This window comes from Carcharhinus amblyrhynchos, chromosome 27 (assembly GCF_965287045.1).
Source record: "Carcharhinus amblyrhynchos chromosome 27, sCarAmb.v2.hapA, whole genome shotgun sequence".
Classification (NCBI taxonomy): domain Eukaryota; kingdom Metazoa; phylum Chordata; class Chondrichthyes; order Carcharhiniformes; family Carcharhinidae; genus Carcharhinus; species Carcharhinus amblyrhynchos.
In genome coordinates, this window is record NC_137350.1 from 35,461,540 (window position 1) to 35,488,980 (window position 27,441).

At 44.7% G+C, this 27,441-nt stretch overlaps 1 protein-coding gene across 6 annotated transcripts in view; it reads right to left on the bottom strand.

Annotated features, from left to right (window-relative positions):
- Window positions 1-4,166: 4,166 nt before the first annotated feature.
- The window catches only part of LOC145359297 (protein AF-10-like), a 199,708-nt gene continuing 176,433 nt past the window's right edge, over window positions 4,167-27,441 (bottom strand). For 3 of the 6 annotated variants that reach the window (XM_080213858.1, XM_080213857.1, XM_080213856.1), the window contains 4 exons: window positions 25,035-25,423; window positions 15,529-15,628; window positions 12,445-12,645; window positions 4,167-11,024 (listed from right to left, as the gene is read on the bottom strand). In XM_080213858.1, coding sequence (XP_080069984.1) covers window positions 10,989-11,024; window positions 12,445-12,645; window positions 15,529-15,628; window positions 25,035-25,423 — 726 coding nt within the window. In that variant the 3' untranslated portion in view covers window positions 4,167-10,988. Of the gene's footprint in view, window positions 11,025-12,444; window positions 12,668-15,528; window positions 15,629-25,034; window positions 25,424-27,441 lie in introns of those variants that run through there. The other 3 variants (XM_080213861.1, XM_080213862.1, XM_080213860.1) reach the window with 3 other exon arrangements.

Below are 27,441 nucleotides of genomic sequence, written 5' to 3' on the forward strand. Positions count from 1 at the left end.
CACAGTATTCTAGCTGTGGCCTTACCAAAGTTCTGTACAATTCCAACATGACTTCCCTGCTTTTGTAATCTATGCCTCGATTGATAGGTGTAAGTGTCCCGTATGCCTTTTACATCACCCTGCCTACACCCTTCCACCTTCAGAGCTCTATGGACAAACACACCAAGGCTGCTTTGTTCTACAGAGCTCCCCAGTGTCCTACCATTCATTGAATGCTTCCTTGTCAAATTAACCTTTACAAAGCGTATCACGTCACACTTTTCAGTTACATTCTACCTGCCACTTATCTGCCCACTTGACCATTCTGTGTCTTCTTGTAGCCCAAGACACTCAACCTCACTGTTAACTACCCAACCAGTCTTTGTATCATCCACGAATTTACTAATCCTACCCCCCATATAGTTATCTTATTGTTTAAATAAATGATGAATAATAGAGGACCCAGCATAGATCCCTGTGATATGCCACTGGACAACTGACTTCAGTCACTAAAGCAGCCTTCTGTCACCACCCTCGGTCTCCAACTGAGCCAATTTTGAATCAGCTTTATCAAATTACCCTGTATCCCATGTGCATTTACCTTTTTTTATAAGATTTCCATGTGGGACCTTGTCAAAGGCTTTGCTGGAATCCAAATGAACAACATCAACTGCACTACCCTCATCTACATACCTGGTCACCTCGTCAAAAAATTTGTTAGGAATGACTTCCATCTGACAAGGCTATGCTGACTCCCTGATCAAGCTTTGCCTCTCCAAGTGGAGATAGATGCTCTCCTTCAGAAATTTCTCCCGTAGTTTCCCTACCACTGATCTGTGGTTCCCTGACTTATCTTTACAACCCTTCTTAAATAGCAGAACCCCATTAGCTGTTCTCCTGTCCTCTGACATCTCCCTCATGGCCAGAGAGGAATTAAAAATTTGGAACAGAGCCCTTGCAATCTCTTCCCTTGCCTCCCAAAATAACCTGGGACACAATTCATCCAGATCTGGTGATTTGTCCATTGTTAAACCTGCCAACACCTCCAAAAACTTGTCCTTCCCAATGTCAATTCACTCAAGAACCTTGCAGTGTGTCTCCCTGAATTTCACACCATCGTCCTCATTCTCTTGGGTGAAGCTGGATGTAAAGTATTCATCCAACTCTCTACCAATGTCCTCTGGCTCCACCCACAGATTGCATCCTTGGTTCCTAATAGCCCCTAATCTTTCTCTGGTTATCCTCTTCTCATTGATATACTTAGAGAATATATTGGGATTTTCCACGGTGTTACCAGCTAGAACTTCCTCATATTCTCACTTTGCTTTCCTACTTGCTTTCTTAAGCTCCACCCTACACTTCCACTAATGCTTTTGCTGATTTGTTCACCTTGTACCTGCTAAAAGCCTTTTACTCTCAATGTATCCTGAATATCTCTGGTTATCCATGCTTCTCTGGGTTTTTACACCTTCTATCATCTGAGAGAGAACTGATTTTATTTGATTTGATTTATTTTTGTCACATGCATTAGTATACAGTGAGAAGTATTGTTTCTTGCGTGTTATACAGATAGAACATACCATTCACTGGAAAGGAAATGAGATAATGCAGATAGTGTTGCAGTCATTGCTAGGGTATAGAGAAAGATCAAGTGAATGTAAGGTAGGCCCATTCGAAGGACTAATGACAACAAGGAAGAAGCTGTTCTTCATGGCTTGTACCCTCTCCATTTCCTTTTAGAACATCCCCCACTACTCTTCTGTAGATTTCCCTACAAGTAGCTGTTCCCAATCTAACTTGGCTGCATCCTACCTTATTTTCTTAAGCTCTGCGCTTCCCCATCCAAAACTTTTCTTTGGACGGTTTGTCCTCAGTGATTTTAATTGTTATGTAAATAAAGGGGATTGGATAATTACTTGAAGAGGAAAAATCTACAAAGGAATGGGGAAAGAACACAGGAGTCAGACATATCTTATTCAAAGGAATAGGCAAGAGGGGTCTCATTCTGTGCTGTACAATTCATTATTACCAACCTTTGGGCAGTATATAGAGATACTACCATTCCCAGCCAGAATGAGAAGTTAAGGGAGCGTTAAAGAATCCCTACAGTGCTGAAGTAGGCCATTTGGCCCATGGAGCCTGCACCAATACAATCCCACGGAGGCCCTATCCCCATAACCGCACATATGGGCAATTTAGCATGGCCAATCAACCTAACTAGCACATCTTTGAACTGCGGGAGGAAACTGGAGCACCCAGAGGAAACCCACACAGACACAGGGAAAATGTGCAAACTCCACACAGACAGTGACCCAAGCCAGCAATAGAACCCCGGTCCCTGGAGCTGTGAAGCAGCAGTGCTAACCACTGTGCTGCGGAAAATGGGTGGGGTAACTTGGGAGTTTCTGTTGCCGATGGAAGCAGGGATTGGGAACTTTTAGAAATGATTAGGAGGGGCACAGAATGGAGGCATTCTTAATCAAGGGATATCCGAATCTGGGTGATGGCAGGAGAGAGGAGGCGGGAGAAACGGGAGACACAGGTTGGAGATAGGAATAACGTGCTGCTGGATTCCAGCGGCTGGCGTTGGCAGGAAAGAAAGGATAGTGAAAAGAATGGGAGATAAAGTAACACACTCGGGTCTGGAGCATATGTAATGGACACGTAGAGGAGTGATGAGGAGAAACGTGTTCTGCTAATGAATACAGCTTTCCGTTTACTGCAGGCAACAGATGTATCAAAATGATTCTGTCTCGTACATTCGGTACTTATAACTGTGACAATAAATAAATGTTACATTCATCTATTTCAGCCTGCAAGGATCCCAACACAAACTGTCTTTGTTTATGAAGTGTGTGTCTCACTGTGTCCTTCTCTCCCCTTCTCTGTTCCTTGACACCTCTGTTCAGGCTATAGCAGTTAAAAATCATTGTGTTCTAAGTAACATGATTGGTGCTACGAACGTGGCATGCTTATTATCTTTGTATTATTTTACATGGACAAGTTGAACTAATTGAAATCAATCGTGAAGTTTGCTCCACGTGCCCAGCCGTAGTGAAATACAAATTTCACTTTATGTGAATTCAGCAAAATTATATATTACCATTAAAAAAGATATATTGAAAGGTTGGGATGAACTGGATAGATGGGGAGACTCACGTGGGAGGGCTGAATGGCCTGTTTCTGTGTTTTATGCTCTGTAATTCTGTGCATTCTTATCTGGCCTCATCTTCATAAACGTTTTCCAAGTCACCTTTGAAAAGATTTGTTGATATCACAAAGAGATCCCTCAATATTCCCGAGAATTGCTCCTCGTGGACATTCGGCACAAGGCGAATTCAGCGATTCCTGATGTCTCTTGCTTACGTGAATCTGAGCCACGTTTAGCATTAAATTAAAGTCAAAAGTACTCGTGTTTGCATCCCACCTTGTAACGACCAGTGTTCTCATTGACATGTTGCAGCCAATTAATTTTGAAGTGTAGTCACTGTCGCAAAGTGGGCAATGTGACAGCCAATTTACACACAGCAAACTCTCACAAAGCAGCAATGCCTGTTCAGATAATGCTTTTTGTGGTGTTAATCGAGGGATAAGTACTGGCCAGAACACCAGGGATAACGCCCCTGTTCGTTCTGCCAACACAGTGGTTAGCACTGCTGCCTCTCAGCGCCAGGGACCCAGGTCAGATTCCAGTTTGGGTCATTGTCTGTTCAGAGTTTGCACGTTCTTCCTGTATTTGTCTGGTTTTCCTCCCAGTGGTCTGCTTTCCTTCTGCAAGACATGCTGGTTAGGTGCATTGGCCATGCTAAATTCTTCCTCAGTGTACCCGAACAGGTGCCGGAGTGTGGATTTTCATAGTAACTTCATTGCACTGTTCATGTAAGCCTACTTGTGACAATAATAAACTTTTAAATAGCGTCATGCCTTCATGTGTCCTGCAAGTGAGAACCGTCAATGTGATATCTGGGCTGAAAGGCGCTACCTCACAGTGCAGCACTCCTTCAGCACTGCAGTAGAATGCCAGCCCAGATTATGTACTCAAATTCCATGCACTGGGACCCAAACCCGTCACCTCCTGATTCGGAAACAAGAGCGTCAGCTACCGAGCCACAGCTGCCACACAAAACACAAACAAAATGGACACCACACGCTGATGCAAATAAACAAGATAAATTATTTTCTTTTGAACAATTTGCTTTTTAGTAAAAATGTAATCCTTCATAGCAAAATATCTCTCTGACATTTACTCAATTCACATGTTGCACAAAGGCAACACGGCCACCAGGGATCTTCTAAACAGTTCTGTGAATAATTGCAAAGTTATTTAAAAAAAACAAATAAATAAACAAACCCAGACAGATAAATCTCTTTCTAAGGCAAATGTTTCCATAGAAATATTACAAATGAGAATATTTAGATTTTTTTCTTTTTTTTCTGCTTTTGACAAATAATATTTGAAATAAGTTTATTTACAAATCAGAAGAAGCACCTGTACAACTTACACCCAGAGTTACAAACATCAGACCATTTAAAAAACGCACAGTCCTCATTTGCAGATTAGGCCATTTGATCCTTACCTCGATAGGACTGTGGATTAAAAAAAATCCTCTCAAATGGTCTCTTCACCTCTGCAGGACTTTTGACAAACTACCTCGTCATGCAAACTGCTACATGATCTCCCCCCACCCCCGAGTTGGGGTGGGGGGGGGGGGGAGGGTCGGACGGCAATTCAACTGTGGGAGGCTTCACCGCTGAGCAATGCCATCCTCCTCCCAATGGGCACACAAGCATGTTTCTCCTGGCAAGGGAGGGGGGAAAATCGCGGGTTCTGAGGCAGAAACCCTCCAAATTGTGCATGAGAGATATTGCCACATCCCTACCAACTGCAATCAACTGACTGGGCACAGATGGGTGACCCCAAAACTAAGATCTTCCAGGTGTGTGCGTGACTCCTCAAGCTATACACTGGGCATTGCACTGTGTCACAGAGGGTGTTGTGTTACCCTAAGATAAGCCTCTACGCAAGATTAACAAATTGAATGTAAAAACAAAAACATGTTTCTTTAAAAAAAAATGCATGGTACATTTTATAAATGTTCTGTAATCTAAAAAGGAACTGTTTTTACAATGATGCTTATTCTTCAATTATTTACATTACTTGCACAGTATCCTGATGCTACATCATGTGTCCAAGCGTCTGCAGCTACAGTTTAACACCGGTTTATATGACTTTGCCACAAACTCTACCAAAAAACAGCTAAACCAGACTACAGTGCGCAACATGACTGTCAATCACAAGACGGCCACTGCTCCCACGTTTAAAAAGTGCATAGGAAAACAATAACCCATTACAATGGAGACCAAAACTCGATCATCCAAGTCTGTCCCCACTCCAAAATGTTTATTGGATTATCTACTTCTAAAAGCAATGGAGAATTACAATCAGAACTACCCCCCACCCACCCCTCATTTTGAGCCAAGTTGACACATGGCATTGACATTTCTGGAGATTGTGTTTTGGACTTGTATGTTGACTGCCTACAAATATACCTCTCACCTCCCCAGCTCCTGGCCATGGGAAGTTTCCTCTTTGCTTGGTACATGCAGGGTCGCCAACTACAGCAGGACACATTCCTGGAGAACATGACCTCCTAACTCCTAACTGTCCTGTCCCCATTTTCCTGCCTTTGCTTTTCCAAAATGTCCTTTCAGGATGCCCAGCCTGAACCCCACTAATTGGAGAAAGGAAGATACATACATTTGTGCTGACTCTTGACCTTCAGTTGGAAGAGCTTCACCCCACTCCAATCCCCAATACTTCTGGAACTAACAGACCAAAGAGTTCAAAGAAAATGAGAAAAAAGTAAAGTTGTATTTTAATGTTCCTTCTTTTTTTATAGGTTTTTTTCCACAAGTGTCCTGCAGATTAACTTCAATTCCTGGAATTATTAGCCACCCATGTCCCTTTTTGTACATAACATCTCTACAACAAAATTTCCCTCTGCTGTCACTTAATGTTCTTCTCACCATTAATATAAAAAAAACTGCCCTAAATTGCACCTCCATCATTTTTATCAGTTGAATCGTGGAGAATAGGTTATATTACTTGCATATACAAAAGGCTTTCATTTTATCTGACTGACTTACAGCTTACTTCGAAGGGGTGAAGTCACCAATCAGGTTTCCTCCAACAGAAATCAAAGCCATGAAATGTTTGGATTTGATGCCAAAGTTCCATCCTGGATTCAGCTGCAACTTTCTGAATTGCTTTGAGAAAGGGGTCGCTATCTGAGTGCCGTACTGATTCAAAAAGCTAAAGAGAAAGATGGCACTCGCGTTCAATGACACATTGATCCACTGCTTGATTCAGAACACCAAAGATGCCAATGGTAAGACTGTAGAAACAACTAGAGCAAACAACTGTCCTTGCATCTCTCCTCTACCTGTAGAAACTGAGGACCAGTTCATCCACACACACACATACACAATTCCAGAATTTGTTCGATGGTGAACCCTGGTTGACTTTGAGCTCCCTAATCCAGGGACACCAAGACCATTTCAAGCCCCAACTTGATTAAAACCAAGGCCAAGGATTGAGCTTCAGAACCCCCTCCTGAAAGGAACAGAAGTCCTTGTCCTTCTAAATGCAATAATTAGGGGTTAGAAGCTGAAATCTGCACACTTCCAGCCATCCTTCAGTCAGTGGTATCCTGTGGCCTTAAGCCATTGACACTCTCGCCTTCATTTCCCACATGACCCAGTCACAACTCCCTACGTCACAGCTTTCCCCCCTCCCACGCCGAGGGAACAGCACCATCCAAGCTAATGACTCTCTGAAGGGGTATCACAGAAACCATTCCTTAAACCCAATCACACAGTGAGTTCCAAAAAAAAAGTCTATAAACACCAGATTTAATACCCTCAGCAGCATAAATGAAAGTGGTGGAGCTGTTAAGAGAGTGATGTTAATGATACTAGAAAGATGTCTTACAATGAGCATCACAAACCCAACAGTTTGAACTCCTATTGCTTGGGTAATTACAAAGAACTGCAGGTGGTTAGGACCCTGAGCTAACATTTCTCTCCTTGACATGAATGCAAGTTGAACTTACTAATTTTAGTTTTGTTTAAAGGGGCGATTTTCTGCCAATGTACAACTGTGAAGATCTAATTCACCTTCTTCCTCATCTGCAGGACTAACCAGGCAACCTCCTCTTTATTATTGCAGCACCCCACAATAGCACCTACTCTTCTGTACAGTTCCTGCAAATTGTATTTACAATGGTTTACAGATTAAGCTGCTGCTAACTAAAGAAAAACAATTTACATGAAAAATTCTTGAAATCCCTTTTGGCAGAATCTGCCACTCTCCAAAGGATGCTTCCCGCATGCCCAACAGAATTTGGGAAGCACCTCAATGGAGTTCCCATTCAGGTTGGGTGTTTTCCTGGGGATTTCATCACATGACCTCCAAACCATCTTCCCTCACAATGCTGCCATTGGTTGCATCATTGCGAAGGCCCATCCTCCCACAGCCAATCAGAAAGCCTCTTTGCTATCCAATTGGGCCATATTTTGACTGTCATTAAACCAATCCTTTCATTCCCATGTCCAATTTTGTTTTTAATAACTCATATACAAAAAAAAGTGTATTAATAATTTGGAAAGGCTCAACTTCATACAGCCTCTTCTGATTTTTCTCCTTGCTTTGCTCACGGTAGTAATTAGTCTTCAGTTCCTGGAGATGGAGAGAAATCCTGAAAGGTTGGCAACCCAATCTGGGCCCTTTCTCAACTGATGGTAAGGGGGATCGCAAGTTTCATGTCACCAAGTCTTCTTATAATTCCAAGCACCCATAAGGCAGCTTTTATTCCTTTTCTCCAACTGGACAGCACCAGATCAAAACCTATTGGGAATTTTCCCTTGGATCGGAAGCTTAAGAGGGAAAAGTTCTAGAAATTATCCTCATTCAATGATGCATAGCTTTCAGATAAAGTGCAAGGTAATTTTCTATTGAATGCAACGAATCAGCACCCCAATCCACTCCACGATATGTCAGCCCAGATCATCCAAAGTCTGGAATTTCTAGCTGACTGGGTTGGACAGAGAACCATCACTGGTTGCTGACTGGAAAAGTACAAGTTTGTTTTTTTTTCTTGCTACAACTGTTTTTCTTTGCCTGCCGCCGCCTTGAGCGAGGCCCATAGTACATCCCGGGTCTTGGACGGTGGATGGGAAACCAGTGAAAATAAACTTGGCAGGCTGGCTCAAGACTTTGACAGCAATACTTGGAAGTTTTTCTTTGAAAACAAAAAGGAAAAGTCACAAAGTCACAAAAGCACCAGTTCTCTCAAGGGGAGAGCTCCCAGCAACTCAAAATGGAGGCAGCTTCCTTGATTCAGGCATGTCTGCAAGATGGAAGATGGTCGCATAGCCAAGGACTTTCTATACGATGAGGTATCTGAAGCCAGTAGGACGCCCAAAAGCTCTTCTTCAATGATGCTTGTAAAGTCACCAAGATGGCCTTAGCTGTTGATTATCACACCTGGGAGTGATTACTGTTAACAGAGGAAAATGGCAACACCTCCTGTGGACTGGTGTGTGACACTACGATGACCAGAAGCTACAGCGACTTGGCCACAGACACCAACGCTGAACTCAACAACCCACGATACTTGATAGCTTCATGTGAGTCACTTGGCGGCAGAATGTGCCCCTCAAGGAGTGGCCTCTTCAACAAAGGTGCACCATCTGAAAACACATGGTGTGAAATGGATTGTTTGCTGCCTGTCATCATCTTTCATGGATGGAAAGATCTGGAATAGTTTTTTTTAGATAAATAAAATTAAACAGAATTTCCTGGCTTGCCGGCCAATCCTCCCAGCTGAGCTTGCCACTGGCTACAGGACAGGCAGTGGGTTGGAGCTGGTGAGACTGACCCAATTAGAAATGCAATGTAACCAGAGCAATGGTAACTGGGCTCATTGAGCTATTAACGCAAACGGTAGAACATTATATATTTCAGCTGTCACTCTGCTCAGATTGAAAGAGAGCTGGCAAAACTCTTGGAAATGTTGAGTTTCGCCAACATGACATTGAGTGATCCAGAATCCTACTCGTTTATGGGAGGCCCCCAAACTCCTGATCTCCTGGGAACTCCCAGACTCCTGATTTCCTTGGGGATGCTCGCAGACCCAAGTCTCTGGGGAAGCTCCAAACCTCAGGTTCCCTCAGGTAGTCTTTGAACTAGGTTCCACACAACACTCAAGAGCTTTCATGAAGAAAATATAATTTCCTATCTGGTGAAATGTTGGACCGGACCCACCAGTGCACTAAACAATAATAAAAAAAAGCGTGGTTCTGTGGGGATGGGATAGTCCAATCAAAAACAAATACAGTGAAATGTGAGGTTCAATTAACACTTTCAGTGATAGGGGCAGGATTTGGGGGGAGATGGTTGTCTATGGGGTCTAGGTTTGTAGTTTTAAGTCTGTTGAAGAAAGGGAAGGGGAGATGCAAGTGGAAAATGTGGCTTCACATTCCCGTCAGCGGGAATGTCCATAATGAGGGAATCCACGGGACTAATCTGGAATGTGAACGATTACAACCCAAATTCTGACCTACTCTCTTCAAACTGAAGAACAAGACACACTGTGAAGCAAAACACCAAATCCTACAAAAAGGGATTAGAAATGTCGACAGGCTGCTCAGTGTCTGAAAGAGAAAGTAGGTTTGTGAGAGTCTCGAATGTAATAAATTTTCTCTTTCCAATCCAGCAGGGCGTTTTCTAGTTGTATTTCAGGTTTTCTACATTCTCCTCCGTCTGAGGAGACCTTCTTATCTTGAATCTCCGTTAATTTATTCCATGGATGTTGTCCTCATCTCCCATAGCTGCTCATTCCCCTAATCAAGGGGAATAGGTTAGCACTCACTGGGTTTTTGTTGAAGGTGGATGACACTGGGTTAAAACGCCGGAATGAAATACCCAACAGCACTGGGAGAGCACTATCATTACTCCGACTGCAATGGTTCAAGAATGCATCTTACCAACACCTTCTCAAGGGACAAGTAAATGCTGAACGGATAAAATTAAAAAAAAAGGAACACCCCCTTCCCCATGTGAAAATATGCTTACCAGCCCTGAATATCCCAGGTGAAAACTCTATGAATGGTACGCCCTGGCAATGTAGCCCAAGCACAACCAATTCTAGATGGACCACTTTGGGGTGTCGTTGACTTTGAAATGAGGAGAGTGGTGGAGGGGGTGGGGATGCCGGGGGAGAAAGAGAGGAGGGTTTCTCAGTCCAAGTTCAGGGTGCTTACAGCAGCAACCTCCTCTCTCCAGCAAACCCAATCCGATCCTCCACCTCACAGTTTTGTCTGCTTAAAGATACCAATTTGGACCTCACTCTGTTGACAGAGGCTTGCTTTGTAAATTGAAAAGAAAACACAAATATCCACACACACACACAAAATAAAGTTACAACAGTTGACACAGAAGACTCTGCGAGGGAAAGGTTAGTCACTCACATACCACAGATATTGCTAACCACAAATTCAGATGGGTGGATGGGAAGTGAAAAGTTGTTCCCATCCTCTGACTTTGCATCTAAAAGATAGTTCTTTGAGTTTCTGTACAGCAGCAATGATCCATCTTCCTAATTTCCACCACAACAGTGATGTTGAATTTCCACTGCTCGGATTCCAATGACTCGCTACAGATCAGGGACAGCCCCTCACTGCTGATAGATTAGAGACGCCCAAAAGCTTCAGTGTCCTTCACCCCCCACCCCGCCAAGAAGCATTATTTGTCTTTTCCTGAGAAGATGCAACGAGTTCCCTTGTGCTTCCAGCTTGTTTCCACGCGCAAGGGATGGCCAAGTCAGCAGCAGGTATCCAAGGCAGTTCGACTCTTGACCCATGACCTTTGACTTCAAGGAAAGAAGTTGTGAAGGAGCAAGATCCAACACTGTTGTGCCCGACGCGCAGACACGATGTGGTACAGGACGTCAGCTCTTCTCCTGGTTGACTTTATCATTCAGCCTCTTGCAAAAAAAGGCAAAAAGAGTATCATTAGGCATCTACAAGATTCATATTTATGCTGTGATTACGCTGTGCCAGACTCATTTGGAGTACTGTGAGCAGTTTTGGGCCCCATATCTAAGGAAGGATGTGCTGGCCTTGGAAAGGTTCCAGAGGAGGTTCACAAGAATGAAGAGCTTGTGATATGAGGAACGATTGAGGACTCTGGGTCTGTACTCATTGGAGTTTAGAAGGTTGAGGGGGGATCTTATTGAAACTTACAGGATACAGCAAGGCTTGGATAGAGTGGATGTGGAGAGGATGTTTCCACTCGTAGGAAAAACTAGAACCAGAGGGCACAACCTCAGGCTAAAGGGACAAACCTTTAAAACAGAGATGAGAAGGAATTTCTTCAGCCAGAAAGTGGTGAATCTGTGGAACTCTTTGCAGCAGAAGGCTATGGAAGCCGGGTCATTGAGTGTCTTTAAGACAGAGGTAGATGGGTTCTTGATTAATAAGGGGAACAGGGGTTATGGGGAAAAGGCAGGAGAATTGGGATGAGAAAAATATCAGCCGTGATTGAACAGCGGAGCAGATTTGATGGGTCGAGTGGCCTAATTCTGCTCCTATGTCTTATGGCCTTATGACAGTATAATTATTATTAAACCAGACCCACCAATGTCTCTGGGATTGATAGGTATGCATTTTGCAATAAATTCAAATCACTTTTTGTCATTTTTAAAATTAAGCATTTATATTAGATGAAATCTCATGTAAAGCACACTTCTTGGTCACGAGCCTTACTTCCTGCTGACAGAAAAGTATGACCAAAGATTACATCAACAGTTCCTGTCACAATAGAGTTATAGGGTCTGGCCATTAGGAACGAGTTTTCAGAAGTATCTCTTCCAATTTAACCAGAAAAGAAACATCACACCAACAAATAAAACTGGACAATATTTAGAGAGAGGAGAGAGGCAGAGAAAGAGGGGGTAGAGAGAGAGAGAGAGAGAGAGAGGCAGAGAAAGAGGGGGGGGGAGAGAGAGAGAGGCAGAGACGGGGCGGGGGGGGGGGGGAGAGAGAGGCAGAGAAAGAGGGGGGAGAGTGAGAGAGAAGCAGAGAAAGAGAGAGGAGAGAGAGAGAGAGAAAAAGAGGGGGACAGACAGACAGAGAGAGGGGGACAGACAGACAGAGAAAGAGGGGGGAGAGAAAGATGGGAGAGAGAAAGGGGGGAGAGAGAGGGAATAAGAGGAGAGAAAGAGGGAAATAAGAGGGGAGAGAGAAAGGAAGTGAAGGAAAGTGAGAGAGAGGAGTGAGAGAATAGAAAGCATGTTTGAGAGAAAAAGGAAAAAACGTGAGCGAAAAAGAGAGTAGTGGAGACAGACGGGTTTTAGGGTAAGTGTAGAGTTAGGTATGCATTATGTATGAAAGCTCAGCACTTACCTGAGCTTTCTGTACATTGCTGTCGGTGTGAACAGAAAGGAAAGAGTTGGGTGGGCCCGAGTGAACAGGGAGGGATGGAGATCCTTGTGCGAGGTTGTTGACGGGGAGTTGTGACGTTGCGGACATCTGTAACCGCTGGTGCTCCCACTGTCTGTGCTGCTGCTGCTGTTGCATCATCTGATAAACCAATGCTTGCTGGTCCTGGGTCAGGTTACAGGAGACACTATTATATAAATAACTCTTAGAAATATGATTCATTGCTGGCTGAAGTAGACAGGAGTCTGCCCTGGTTTTTAAGCTGTCCAGATAGGTTTGCTTGGCAAAGATATTGTTCAGTGTGAAATTGAGTAACAAACCCAGAGACATTTCAGGTTCAATCCCTAACCTATTCTGAGCTACAACTAAAATATGCTTCAACTTCCCTCAATTGCTGTGTTTACTCTCATTCACCTCACACGTATCCTGATTATATAATTATTTAGTAACTCACAGAACAGGAACAACTGGTCTATGCCAGTATTTATGCTCCACCGGAGTCTCTTTCTACTTTCTTTATCAAACCCAATCTGCAGATCCTTTTTCCCTCATCTAATTTCCCCTTTACTGTATCCCAGCTGTTCATCGCAACCACTCCACGTGGTAACAAGTTCTACATTCTAACCATTGTTAGTTAAAAGAAATTTCTCTTGACTTCCTTACTGGATTTATTGGAGATCTTACATTTATGGCCCCTGTTTTGCACCTCCGCAGCATTGGAAACATGTCTAGGTCAGTGCTTTCAGACCTCTTCGTGACGATCTCTCCTAGGTCACTCTTCAAACATTCTCTTCTTGAGAAAAATGCCAACCTGTTCACTTCTTGACAGCTATAGCATCTAAATTCTACTCTCATTCTTGTGAATGTTCTTTGCACCTTCTCCAGCACAGGTGTTCTTCCATCCCGATCTCAACACATCTGCTGCTGACATCCTCCTCCACTCTTTTGTCACTTTCAGACTATCGCTATGCTTGCCTGACTGGTTTCCCATTCTTTATAAACTGCACCGCATACAAGTCCGCTGTTTACACTATAACTACACTCACCCATCACTCTTGCCATCATTGGCCTTTGGGTGGCACAGTGGTTAGCACTGCTGCTTCACAGCGCTAGGGACCCAGGTTCAATTCCCAGCTTGGATCACTCTGTGTGGAGTTTGCACATTCTCCCTGTGTCTGTGTGGATTTCCTCTGGGTGCTCCGGTTTCCTCCCACATTCTGAAAGACGGGCTGGTTAGGTGCATTGACCCGAACAGGCGCCAGACTGTGGCGATTAGGAGATTTTCACAGTAACTTCATTGCAATGTTAATGTAAGCCTTACTTGTGACTAATAAATAAAAATGATGTTGAAGCTCAGTGGAAGGGGGGGTGGCAATTATCTGAGCCCACTCACCACCAGGATCTTTAGACCCTTCAATAGTCAACGGCTGATTTGTTGCGTCCCCCGCAACGAATCCAGAAAATTCCAGCCTTAGTTCCTTGATTCAAATTTAAAATTCTTATCCTCATGATTGTCTACGTTCATGGCCTGACACCTCCCTCCCCATTGTCCTAACTACAACTCAGTTCTCCAAAACCACCATTCTCCCAGGGTTGAGTGTATCCAACCTCTCTAACCTCTTTACCCTATAGCTATGCTTTCCACAGTGTAGGCTTGACACACTGGAGCTCCTGAACAGAACTCTTCTCCCTCTCCAGCTCTCCCTGTCCACTGGAAACCCTTCTTAAAAACCACTGCTTTGGCCAAACTTACGCTCACCCTTCTCTCCTTTCCCCGAATATCTTCACCTTTGGCTCAGCATCCCAGTAGCTTGGTGAAAGTACATGTGGCTGTCTTTATGCAAGTTACAGGCCCCACAAAAGTGGTGCTCGTTATGTTCCATTTATTATTCATTTTTTTTTTCCATGGGATATGGGTGCTGCTGGCAAGGGCAGCATCTGATGCCCATCCCTAACCTGAACTGGTTTGCTAGGCCATTTCATAGAGCAGGTGAGAGTCAACCACACTGCTGTGGCTCTGGAGTCACAGGTACCTAGTAAGACGTCTCACAACACCAGCTTAAACTCCAATGGGCTTATTTGGTAGCAAAAGCCACTAGCTTTCAGAGCGCTGCTCCTTTGTCAAGGTAAATCATAAGGATAAGTCCCATAAGGAGCAGTGCTCTGAAAACTAGTGGCTTTTTCTACCAAATAAACCTGTTGGACTTTAACCTGGTGTTGTGAGACTTCTTACAGTGTTTACCCCAGTCCAATGCCGGCATCTCCACATTGTCACATGTACCTGGCCAGACCAGATAAGATACGGCACATTTTCTTCCCTAATGGATATTAGTGAACCAGATGATTCATTGATAGTAGTTGTGGTCATTATTTCTGAAACTAGCTGATTTCCTTCCTACAAGATTTGCTGATTAGTTTCATATTCCAGATTAATTAATTGAATTTCAGCTCCACCCAGTGACATGGTGGGATTTGAATCCATGTCCCCAGAGCATTAGTCTGGGCCTCAGGGTTACTAATCCAGTGACATTATCACTGCGCCACCACCTCCCATTTTAGCCATCTGATGTTATGATCAAGCCCTCTTGCTGGGGGTCTGACACGGTTAGATCCAGAATAAAGCATCCTGACTCTGTCTAAACAACACATCTCACTCTTACAGAATCAGAGAATCCCTACACTGCAGAAGGAGGCCATTCAGCCCATCGAGTCTGCACTGACCACAAACCTACCCTATTCCCATAACCCCACATATTTATCCTGCTAATCTCCCAGACACCAAGGGGCAATTTACCACAGCCAATGCATCTAACCTGCACATTTTCAGACTGTGGGAGGAAACCAGAGCACCCAGAGGAAACCCACGAAGATACGGGGAGAACGTGCAAACTTATTCTCAGTATTAGCATTCAAACTCAGGGGCGGCAGAGGGCAGAATCGAACTCAGATCCCTGATGCTGTGAGGCAGCAGTGCTAATCACTGTGCCACCGTGCCACCCCTGTGTCATGTCTTGGTCACTTTTGACTCAGAAATGCAGCGTGTCTTACCGGAGTGAGCTGCTGAGAGGTCAGTAGCTGTTGTAGCTGCTGCTGTTGGTACAGGAACTGTCTTTGCTGCTCAGGAATATGCCCCATTCTGGAGATGCCGCTGTACAAAAACACAAAGAGAGAAAGCTCAGCCTTTCTGGGAGTAATAAGTGGCTGTAGTAAAGGTAGACTTCTACATTGGGTGGAAACACACAGCTGATGCACAGATGAAAGCTCTTTCTTTGCGGTGACTATGACTGGTTGCATGACATTGATCAAGGAGGCGTCTGGAGGTGCAGAAACCTGAAGCATGGACATCAACTGGCAAAATCTTTAGGAATCTGGTAAAACACAGATATCTGGGCATTCTGGGGGAAGCCAAGGGCAAAAGGGAGGAATGCCAGGGGCAAGGGGGTGGGGAGGAGCGAGGATGAGACAGGAATAAGGGTTAGCTCTCCTGTTTTCCTGTAAGATTAATTGACCTGTCACCAATACAACTTTCACACATTGCTTGCTTCACCCAACTGCACTTTTCTACCCCACCCCATACATACATTGACACCCCTCCCCCACACACATGCACATACACTGATCCACACAAACATCAACACACCCACTCCCACTGACACACACACACACACACACACACACACATGCACAATTAGCAGAACTTCTGTAAGATCAGGAAGCTATAATTCCTGTGTCCCTGTGAGTGTGAGTGTGCATGCAGTGTTATGGAAAGCTCATCAAATACAGCACTGCAGGTGTGGTCTTAGTTCAGTGGGTAGCACTCTCACTTCTGAATCTGAAAGTCGCAGGTTCAAGTCTCACTCCAGAACCTTGAACAGCTAGACCAGACTGACGCATTGCATATATTGTCTATTCTGATGAGCTAGTAAACAGAAGCGCTGTCTGCTCTCTCAGGTAGGTGTGATTTTTGAAGAAGCGTAGGGGAGTTCTCCCTCATGACCTGGGCCAATATTTATCCAATCACCAACATCAAGAAAATAGATTCCCTGACTGTTGCTCACTGGAGGTTACCGTGCACAATCTCCCTCATTTCAATGTGGCTCACTACATCTCAGAAGCACCTTCAGACACTATGCAAAGTCTTTCAGGATAGTCTTTCACGGAAATATTTCTGACAATTCATTTCTTGCACTACTTTGAGTTAAATAGTTTAAGTAATTGTGAAGTAGCAAGTTAAATGTTTTTAAAATGGCAATGTTGGAATTTTCAGCTTCTCTGAACAAAGTGATTCTGCATCATAGAGCGCTTGGATTCCAAAGGTTGAGAAGAGACTCCCCTTTCCACCGCCCACCCCCCACTCAAAGACACAGCAGTAGAACAACAAACTGCCTTTATATAGCACCTTCTTATATGGTAAAACATCCCAACGTGTTTCACAAGAGCATCACCAAACAGAATTTGATGCCGAGACACAAACAGATATTACAACAGATGACAAGAAACTTGATCAAACAGGTGGGTCTTAAAGCGTGTCTTTAAGGAAGAAACAGAGGTGGAGAGGTTTAGACTGAGGATTCCAGAGCTTAGGGCCTAGGCAGCTGAAGGCACAACCACCAACGATGGGGCAATAGAGTTGAGGATCCACAAGAGAGCAGTATCAGAGTGTTGTGGGGGGGGGGGAGCGGATACAGAATTCTCATATCACATAAGCACACTGTTTCTGTAAATACGTAAGCTTACCCTGCACAAACCAAATCACCTTAAATAAAGGAACTGGCAATCAAGAGACACAAACCTTGACTTGGGATTGACATTATTTGTTCCAAAGCTTCAGCGCTATCCATTTCTGGGATGGGAACATGGCTGAAAAAGCTGGAATTATAATTGCACTTGAGAAAACCAGAGGGTAGTTCAGAATCAAGCTCAGAGTGTGTAGCTACATGTAGGTCAGATTGGATAATGACTGCACATCTCCCTTCCCCAAAGAGCACTCTTGAATCAGGTGTGTTTTATGACAATCTGGTAGCTACCACTGACTAATATATCAGCTTTTTTATTTCATATTTATTCATTAATTGAATATAAATTCTACCAGTTTCCCAGTGGGATTTGAATGTGTCTCTTCAAGTCATTTGCTGAAAACTTTTGAGTTACTAGTCCAGTAGCATGACCACGAAGCTACCTCACCCATATTAGGCATTAGGCGCAGAAGAAAAGATACAAAGGGCGAAATTTTCCCCTCCTGCCACCATGGGAATCATAGCAGGCAGGCAGGGACCATGAATAGATCTGTTGATCTTAGGAGGGATTTTCCAGGCTTGGGGTGACAGTGGCTGGAAAATCCAGCCCAAACAGTTTGCAGACATCAGGTGGGGTTTTACAGCCTCGCTCGGCAAGACCCAGGAATTTCCATCCGAGGTCAATGGAGGTTTCCATTGTCGGAAGCTCGCCCGCTCCAATTCCCTGGCGGGCGAGGTGGTAGAGTTCCAGTCACTGAATTGGCAGTTGTAACTTACAAGAGGTTGAAGATGGAAGTTAGGAGCCTCACAGATTTGAGGTGCCGTTCAGACAGGTTTTGAGTAACAAGTCGCTGTTGCCATGACCGCTTGGCACCATTAGAGGGAGGTCTGCTCTCCAGTTAGCTCATTATGAGCCTCTGCTGGTCGCAGCGGATACTGCAACATTGCAGCAATCTTGCCAAAAATCAGTGTCTTCTAGTACTCGTTCATCAGGATGGCAGCACAGCTTTAACCCTTGGCAGGCAGTGGTTTTTAAATCTTTGCATCTGTAAGCGGTGGCTTGAAAGCAGGTCAACTTGTAGGTAAACAGGAACGGAGAACGCTGGAAGAACTCAGCAGGTTTGGCAGCACCTGTCGGGATCTCTTCCAGACCTGCTGAGTTTTTCCAGCATTCTTTTGTTCTCGTTTTAGATTCCAGCACCCAACGTATTTTCATGATTAACTTGGTGGACACTTCAATGCAGTAGCGAGGGACTGCTGCAGTGTCAGAGGTGCCATATTTCGGATGGAACATTAAACCCCTCAGGTGGACATAGAAGATGCCACGCAATATTCAAAAAACAACAGGGGAGATTCCCCACCCAGAGTCCTGGTCAATAGTTACCCCACCATCAACACCACAGGTTCTTTGATTAGCTTATTACTGCTTTAAATTGGCTGCTGGGTTTCCCAGGTGACAACAGTGCTTCACCTAATTGGCTGTAAAGTGCTTCAGAATGTCATGAAAATAGCTACACAAGTTCTTTCTTTTACTTCCCTCAGAGCTGCGTTGGGGGCGGGGGGGGAAGCTGTTCAGGGGCGGGCAAGCATATATATGTTTTATCTGGTCACTGCACACCGCCCCCACCCTCGCCAGTGAGGGAGGGGCTGTAAGGTGTTGGGCAAAAGAGTCAGAGACAACTTGTCAATAACATTCTTGATGCAGTGAGCTGTTGTGATCTGGAAGGTGCTGCCTGAGAGGGGCAGGTGGAAATAGATTCAATTGGAACTTCCAGGATTTGGATAATCATGTGAAGGAGAAAAGGATGCAAGTCTCTGGGGAAAGAGCAGGAAGGCGAGGCTAATTTTTTAGCACATTCGTGGAGCTAGCACAGGGGCCAAATGGCCTCCTTCTTCCCTTACAGTTCTATGAAGTGCTATTTTCTGCTTTATAGCACAGGGGATCAGGCAGCAGATTCAGAGCCTTAGAGGTAGACAGCGTGGAAACAGGCCCTTCGGCCCAACTCGACCATGCTGACCAGGTTTCCTAAACTGAACATTTGCCTGCGTTCGGCCCATATCCCTCTAAACCTTTCCCATCCATGGACCTGTCCAAGTGTCTTTTAAATGTCGAAATTGTACCTGCCTCTACCACCTCCTCCGGCAACTCCTCCCATATGCGCACCCACCCTCTGTATGAAGAAGTTGCCCCCGCTGTTCCCTTCAAACCTCTCCCCTCCCAACTTAAACCAATGTCCTCTCGTTTTGGGCTCCCCTACCCTGTGGGAAAGATCTTGGCTATTCGCCTTACCTATGCCCCTCATGATTTTATAAACCTCTATAAAAGGTCACCCCTCATCCTCCTACGTTCCAGGGAAAAAAGTCCAGCCCATCCAGCCTGTCCTTATAGTCCAAACATGTGACTGGTGGAAGCAGTGTCTGATTCTGTTCAGATACTTCCCACGCTGACAGCACAGCGAGGAGACAAATCCAGCTTTGCTCGTTCCCGAGTCATAATTTATTTCAAATTATACAGATTCTCATTTGCATAATGTGACATCAGCTGCCTTGCCAAGAGGCAGCAACATTCATTCCTGGTTTAAAAAAATTCAAATTAAAGGAGGCTAGGCCAGCAGCAAGATTGATCGCTGTTCTATACTAAACACTGAATCATCAGCTTAGCTTGATCACTAAAAATACTGGACCATCTCTGCCAAACCTTCTCGAATATTCAAGCTTCCTAACTAATCCATCTCTTTCAATTTAAACCAAAGATAATGCTTGTACACTTCAGTCTCAAATACCCCAATGCTTCCCTATCTCCCACCCTCCGTGAACTTGAGTTCGTTCAACACCCCTGCTGTCTATATTTCAATTCACTCCCAGTCCCATTCACCCGTCAACTCCGTCACTGTGGACTCGGTAAGAAGCCTCACAACATCAGGTTCGAGTCCAACCAGTTTGTTTAATAGTAATACTGTAGTAATAATAATACAACCTGGTGTTGTGAGACTTCTAACTGTGTTTACCCCAGTCCAATGCCAGCATCTCTACACTGGACTTGCACAGGCCCCCAGTCCAACCTCATATTTTTATCCATCTTTTCAAATCCCTTCATCACCCTGCCCTGTTCTACCTGTGTAACCTTCTCCAGTCTGACAACCACCAACAACACCACCCCCCACCCTACATCTCCAAGAATTGTGCTCACGTAATTCATGTCCTCTGCGCATTTTGATTTCCTTTGGGGTGGCACTGCTGTCTTACAGTGCCAGGGACCCAGATCCAATTCCTGGCTGGGGTCACTGTACGGAGTCTGCGCTTTCTCCCCGTGTCTGCGTGAGTTTCCTCCGGGTGCTCAAAATTCGTCCCACAGTCCGAAAGATGTGATGGTTAAGTGCATTAGCTGTGCTAAATTCTCCCTCAGTGAACCCAAACAGATGCTGGAATGTGGCGACTAGGGGATTTTCACAGTAATTTCATCGCTGTGTTAATGTAAGCCTACTTGTAACTAACAAATAAATTTTAACTTTTTTCCTGTTCATTATTTGTGGCTGTGAGACCCCAAGCTTTGGAATTTCCTCACGAAACCTCTCTGCCTTGCTTTGTCCTCCTCCAAGTCTTTGTCCAAGCCTTTAGACACCTGTCCTGATGTCTCCTTCTTTGGCCTGGCGTCACATTTTTCTCCGCTTACACGCCTCTAAAACGCCTTGAGATGCATACAAAGGTGCTATATAAATGCAAGTTGTTGTTGTTGTGTCCAAGGAGAAGCAACGTGCCAAAGGTGAAACATCCTCCCATCCCTATTCACCCTACACAGTGAGTTCCTCTCATTAACCAAAGCACATGAAGACAAGACAGTCAGAAGCAATGTGTAGCAGCCTGCAAGCCAAGCGACTGATGAAGGTGAATGGCCATGGGAGGAGCGGGAGATGGGGAATGAGCTGAAACACAGAAGGTGAATCAAGCACCAAGAGTGTGAACTGCCTGGATATCCAAAGGTCTGTACACCTCTGTTCCTAGCCAGCTAGCTTTGCCAAACTTCCAGGATTATTCCAGGAGTTTCCCAGTATTACAGATGTCAGCCATGCCTCGGTAGGTAACACACTCATCCTCTAAGTTGTGAACTTCAAGCCTAACTTCAGAGACTTGAGCACAAAAACCTATCCTGACAATCAGTGAGGGGGTACAGCACTGCAAATGCAAAACTTCCTTTCTCTTCAATGTATTCATTTCTGGGACACAGCTGTGGTTGGAGGTGGGAGATCATGTCAGGAACTGGCTAACCAGAGTTCCGAATCTTATGGTCGATTGTTGTTAAACTCCTAATGCTACACCTGGCCTCACCACTAATGTGCCTTATTCAGACCAGCTCTCTACGGTTCCAAGTCTGAAGGAAACACCAATATTTCTCAAATTCAAAGCCTCAAATATTCAGTCATCCTCTTGATCTTTCTATTTCTTTGTGAACTGTTTGCAATAATTCACCCAACTGGTTGGTCTTGAAGTAGATGTTTAGACTAATGGGCTAGAGGGAGCAGATGGTAAGTGAACCTAGTCATGTCCCCATCCACAGCCCAGGTAACCAGATTTTTCAACAGGAATCACAGCGAAGTGCCCAGGAGCGGGTACTGTGGCTAACGCCAGTGCCCAGGAGCGGGTCCTGTGGCTAACGCCAGCCACACTCTGGTCCAGCAACCTGAAGCCCAAGTCCACTGTCCTTGCTGTGGACTAGACAAGATCAGCAAACTTCATATTGAGCAGGAATAGAACAGTATGTGTCCAGTCCAACAAGAGAGGATACACTGTTGGACCTAGTTCTTGGAATTGAGTGTCAGTGGAGGAAATCATTGTACTGTAAGGTTTAGGATGGTCCTAGAAAAGGGTAATAGGCAATCCAGACTAAGAAGAATAAGAGCTGACTTCCATGGGGCAGAAATGGACCTGGGCCAGTTAGACTGGAATGAAAAATTGGTGGGAAAAACTGTAACAGAACAATGATGCTCCAATCACAATCAAGGTGTATGCCCTGAAAAGGGAAAGGTAGGGCAAACAAATCCAGAGCTCCTTGGATGAAAAAGGAGATAGAAATTAAGATGAGGAAGAAAAAGTGTGCTTGTGATAAGTATCAGGTAGAAAGTACAGTTGAGAGCCAAGAGGAACATAGAGGATGAAAAAGCACATTAGAGAAGCAAAGAGGGGTTATGAGAAAAAGACTGGCAGCCAAGATAAAGGGGAATCCTAAATTCTTCAACCGGCATATAACTAGTAAAAGGATGGTAAAAAGAGTAGGACCGATTAAGGGACCTAAAAGGGACCACGTGGACGCAGGGAGCATGGCTGCGGTATTAAGTGAGTACCAAGGAGCTGGATGGTACCCAGACTATGGAGACAGATAAGCAAACACCATGGCACAGTGGTGCCACTGCTGCCTCGCAGCATCATGATCCCAGGTTCAATTTCAGCCTTGGGTGCCTGTCTGTGTGGAGTTTGCACATTCTCACTGTGTCTGTCTGGGTTTCTTCTGGGTACTCCAGTTTCTTCCCACATTCCAAAGATGTGTAGCAAAAACAGAAAATGCTGGAGAAACTCAGCAGATCTGACTGCCATCTGTGGAGAGAGACTAGAGCCAATGTTTCCAGTCAGGACGTTCTGGTCAGATTCCAGCATCTGCAGGTTAGGTGGTTTGGCAATGGTAACTGCAGGGGGCTACAGGGTTGGGGCATGGGGGTTGGATCGGGGTAAGACTCTGAATCTCTTTTGGAGATTCAGTGCAGATTTGATGGGCTGAAAAGCCTTCTTCTGCATTGTAGGGATTTATGGAAACTCTGTCCCTAAAAATGTTCAATATTAATAAGGAGGAAGTGCTGAGTAGTCTGCCATACTGTAAGTTGATAAGATACTGCAACTGGATGAGATGCATCTGAGGAAGAAAGAGAGAATGGAAATTGCAGGGGCGCTGGCCATAATCTTTTAGTCTTTCCAAGACTCAGGGGAGATGCCGGAGGACTGGAGAATTGCAAATATTATGCCCTTGTTCAAAAAAAGGATGTAAGGATAGGCCCAGCAATTACAGGCCGTGCGTTTTAACATCAGCGGTAGGCAGGCTTTTGGAAACAATTATTTGGGGTAGAATTAGTCACATGGAAAAATGGGGGTCGATTAGGAAAAGTCAGCATGGATTTCTAAAGGGGAAATTGTCTTCAACTAACTTGTTAGAGTTTTTGAGCGGGTAACAGAAAGGATTGACAAGGATAATGCTGTTGATGTGGTGTACATGGACTTTCAGAAGGCATTTGATACAGTGCCACACAACAGACTTGCGAGAGAAGTTACAGCTCATGGCAGACCAGGGACAGTAGCAACGTGAATACAAAATTGGCTGAAAAATAGCCAATGGTCAATGGATATATTTCGCACTATAGAAAGGTTTGTAGGGATGTTTTTCCGAGGCTGATTTTGGGACCCTTGCTTTTCCTGACATATAGTAATGATCCAGATTCTGGTACTCAGGGAACAATTCCAAACTTTGCAGATGACAGAAAACTTAGAAGCATTGTAAACTGGTTAGGTGCATTGACCCGCACAGGGAACAGAGTGTTAGAGTTAGGGTTAGGGTGACCAGGGGAATTTCACAGTAACTTCATTGCAGTGTTAATGTAAGCCTCACTTGTGACTAATAAATAAACTTTAAATGTGAAGAAGTTAGTGTAGAACTTCAAAAGGACATAGACTAGATGGTGGAGTGGTCAGATGAAGTCAAAGCAGAGAAATGTGTGGTGATGCATTTTGTTCGGAAGAAATGGAGAGATAATATAAAACACGGGGTACAATCCTTAAGAGGGTGAGGAGCAGAGGGACCTGGGTGTATACGTGCATAGATTATTGAAGGCAGAAGAACAGGTGAAGAGGACCGTTAATAAAGCATTTAGTATTCTGGTCTTTATTAGTAGAATAGAGCATAAGAGCAAAGTGGTTATGCAGAACTTACACAAGACACTAGTTATACCTCAGCTGGAGTACTGTGTACAGTTCTGGGTGCCACACAATAGAAAGGACGTGAATGCATTGGAGAGAGTGCAGAAGAGGTTTACAAGAATGGTTCCAGGGATGAGGATGAATTGGAGGGGTTTGGACTGTTCTCCTTGGAGAGGAGGCAGGTAAGAGGAGATTTGATAGAGATGTTCAAAATTTGGAGGGGGCTGGATGGAGCAGAGGGGGAGAAACTATTCCCACTTGTAAAAGGATCAAGAAGAGAGGGCACAGATTTAAAGTGATCTGCAAAAGAAAAAAAAAATTTCATATAGTGAATGGTTGGGGGTTGAAATGCACTGTCTGAAAGTGTTGTGGAGGCAGGTTCAATCGAGGCATTCAAGAGGGCATTAGATAACTACTTGAATAGAAACAATGTGCAGGGTTAAGGTGGGTGTCGAGGAGGCGGTGCGTGGGGGGGGGGGGGGGGGGGTGGGTGGAAGCAGAGGCAGGGGAATGGTGCTAAATCATGGTGATAACTGGAGATCCCATGCAGGCACGTTGGGCCTCCTTCTGCACGGTAACAATTCCGTACTTCCATGATCGTATGATCATAAGAGTGACGACACTTCAAAAATCTTTGGGACATCCTAAGGCATGAAAGATGCAATTACAAGTTGTTTCTTCCTTCACTACACAATGGCAGTGCTGTTCAGAAACAGCCTGTTCCTTTGTCCAAACTATTGCACTGAATGCTGTCTGCACAGCTAAGACATGGTTATCTGATTAGATACAGACACAGTCACATGTTAGGCAGCATCTTGCGAGGGAGGCTTATCTGCCCACAGAAAATTGCAGTAATCTGACCTGTTACAGAGGCTGGCTGACGGTGGAACATTAAGGGATGTAGACGAATGTGGGAGGGAGTTATGGATCGGTGCCACAGATGCAGACGATTGGTTGACACCATTCAAGGGACCGACAATACCGTTGCTGGCCAACTGGTTCCCTGGAGGGCATCCCATCATCCCGCCCATCGTCGGCGTGGTGGAGAACGCGGTTGTTGCCATGGAAGTGCTGGACGCCAGGCTTCCCATGCAGGTCCTGGTCAGCCCGTTAACCTGCTGCTGAATTCCAGGCATCCCGGGGATCTGGAGTGAGACCGGACTTTGCTGCAATGGAGGCAGGGCAGGTGGGGGAGTGCTCTGCAGGGACGAAGATGAACTACTTCGACTGTGGCAACCGGAGCGGAGATCCTGCAGAAAGGGAGAGAAGAATCCAATTTAGCTCCATGAGGAGAGTGAATCAATTATCTGATTTAACCCTCAAACAAGGAATATTAATAATCTAGGCATTTCTCAAATACTTCATCACAATTAAGTTTATTGAGAAAAAGTGTTCTTTATTCTAGAACAGAGGCTGAGAGATGACATGACCAAGGTCTGTAAAATTATGAAAGAGTTCAATAGGGTTAACATAAAGACTTGAGGAATCCAAAGCTTTGGTCATCAATATTAAAACATAGAATCCCTACAGTGCAGAACGAGGTCTGCACCAACCACAAACTTCCTAAGCCCTATCCCCCTAGTCCCTATTTACCCTTGCTAGTCCCCTTGTCACTAAGGGTCAATTTAGCATGGCCAATCAACCTAATATGCACAACTTTGGGCTGTGGGAGGAAACTGGAACACCTGGAGGAAACCCATGCAGACACAGGGAGAACGTGTAAGCACCACACAGACAGTGACCCAAGGCCGGAATTGAACCTGGCACTGTGAGGCAGCGGAGCTAAGCACTGTGCCACCGTGCCGCCCCTAGTTCTGAATAATAGAACATAGAACATAGAACATTACAGCGCAGAACAGGCCCTTCGGCCCACGATGTTGCGCCGACCAGCTTTTAAAAAAAAATAACACTAACCCACTAATCTAAACCAATCCCATATCATCCATAAACCTATCCACAGATCTCTTAAACGCCCCCAAATAGTTCTTAATAAATCCAATAAGGAATTCGGGGCAACATCTTCGCGCATTGAGTGATGAGAATATGGAATTCATATGGAACAGGATGGAGGCACTTCACTAAAACTGGAAAAGGGTAAGAGGGAGAAAGCAGTAGAAGGGCATGCTGAGAGGGTGGAATAAAGTGAGGCAGGAGGGGGCATGTACACTGAATCAAAACCAGCAAAAGGCTGCATGACCATTTCCTGTGCTACTTGTTCTTACAGTAAGAAGTCTCACAACACCAGGTTAAAGTCCAACAGGTTTATTTGATAGCAAAAGCCACTAGCTTTTGGAGTACTGTGGGACAGAACTCCCTCTTACCTGATGAAGGAGCAGTACTCTGAGAGCTAGTGGCTTTTGCTACCAAATAAACCTGTTGGGCTTTAACTTGGTGTTGTGAGACTTCCTACTGTGTTTACCCCAGTCAAACGCCGGCATCTCCACATCATGACTACTTGTTCTTATGCACCAAATCACTTCTGAAGTCCAATGACTGCTATGCAGGCAGGAGGCGCTGTTTCATGCACAGCAAAATCCCACACAGCAAGGCTGGATAACCCATTAAATCTGGCCTTAACTTAGCGAAGAATGGCAGCCTAGATTGACAAAAAAACCTACTGAGTACCATGGCATCTTTGACGTAACCACGCACATGAGAACAAAAAGAGAACAAACCTTTAACTCATTATTTGCACTTCTGTCTCTGCATCTGGAGTCAAGAGTTCAAACCCCACTCCAGACAATTCCATCTCCAAACTCAGTGTGGACATCCAAAGGGATACTCACGGCCAGTGGAGTTGTGGGAACCAATAAAATTCTTTGTCCATATATAACTGATCAACTCTATCCTGTTTGACCATCAGCTCTGGGCTCACTGATTACACTGTCCCCTGGTTAAGTGATGCCTGAGTTTAAAAACTATGTCTTTGGATTTTCAAACCCATCCAAGGCCTCATTTGGCCTTATTTGTGTAACCAGCTCCAAGACCACAACCCTCCTACAGTTCATGCACATCCCCCATTTTCATTTCCTCATCCTTGGTGGACATGCCTTCAGCTGCCTGGGCACTAAGTTCTGGAATTCCCTGCCTATATCTCTCTACATCACTAACTCTCACTCCTCCTTTAAGGTGCTTTCTAAAACCTACCTCTGAGATTTTGGTCACCTGCCCTAGTATTTCCTGAGGTGATTCATTGTCCAGTTTTACATGGTAACGTTCCTCCAGTGGAATATTTTACTAGGTTAAGGGCACTATTGAATTGCAAGTT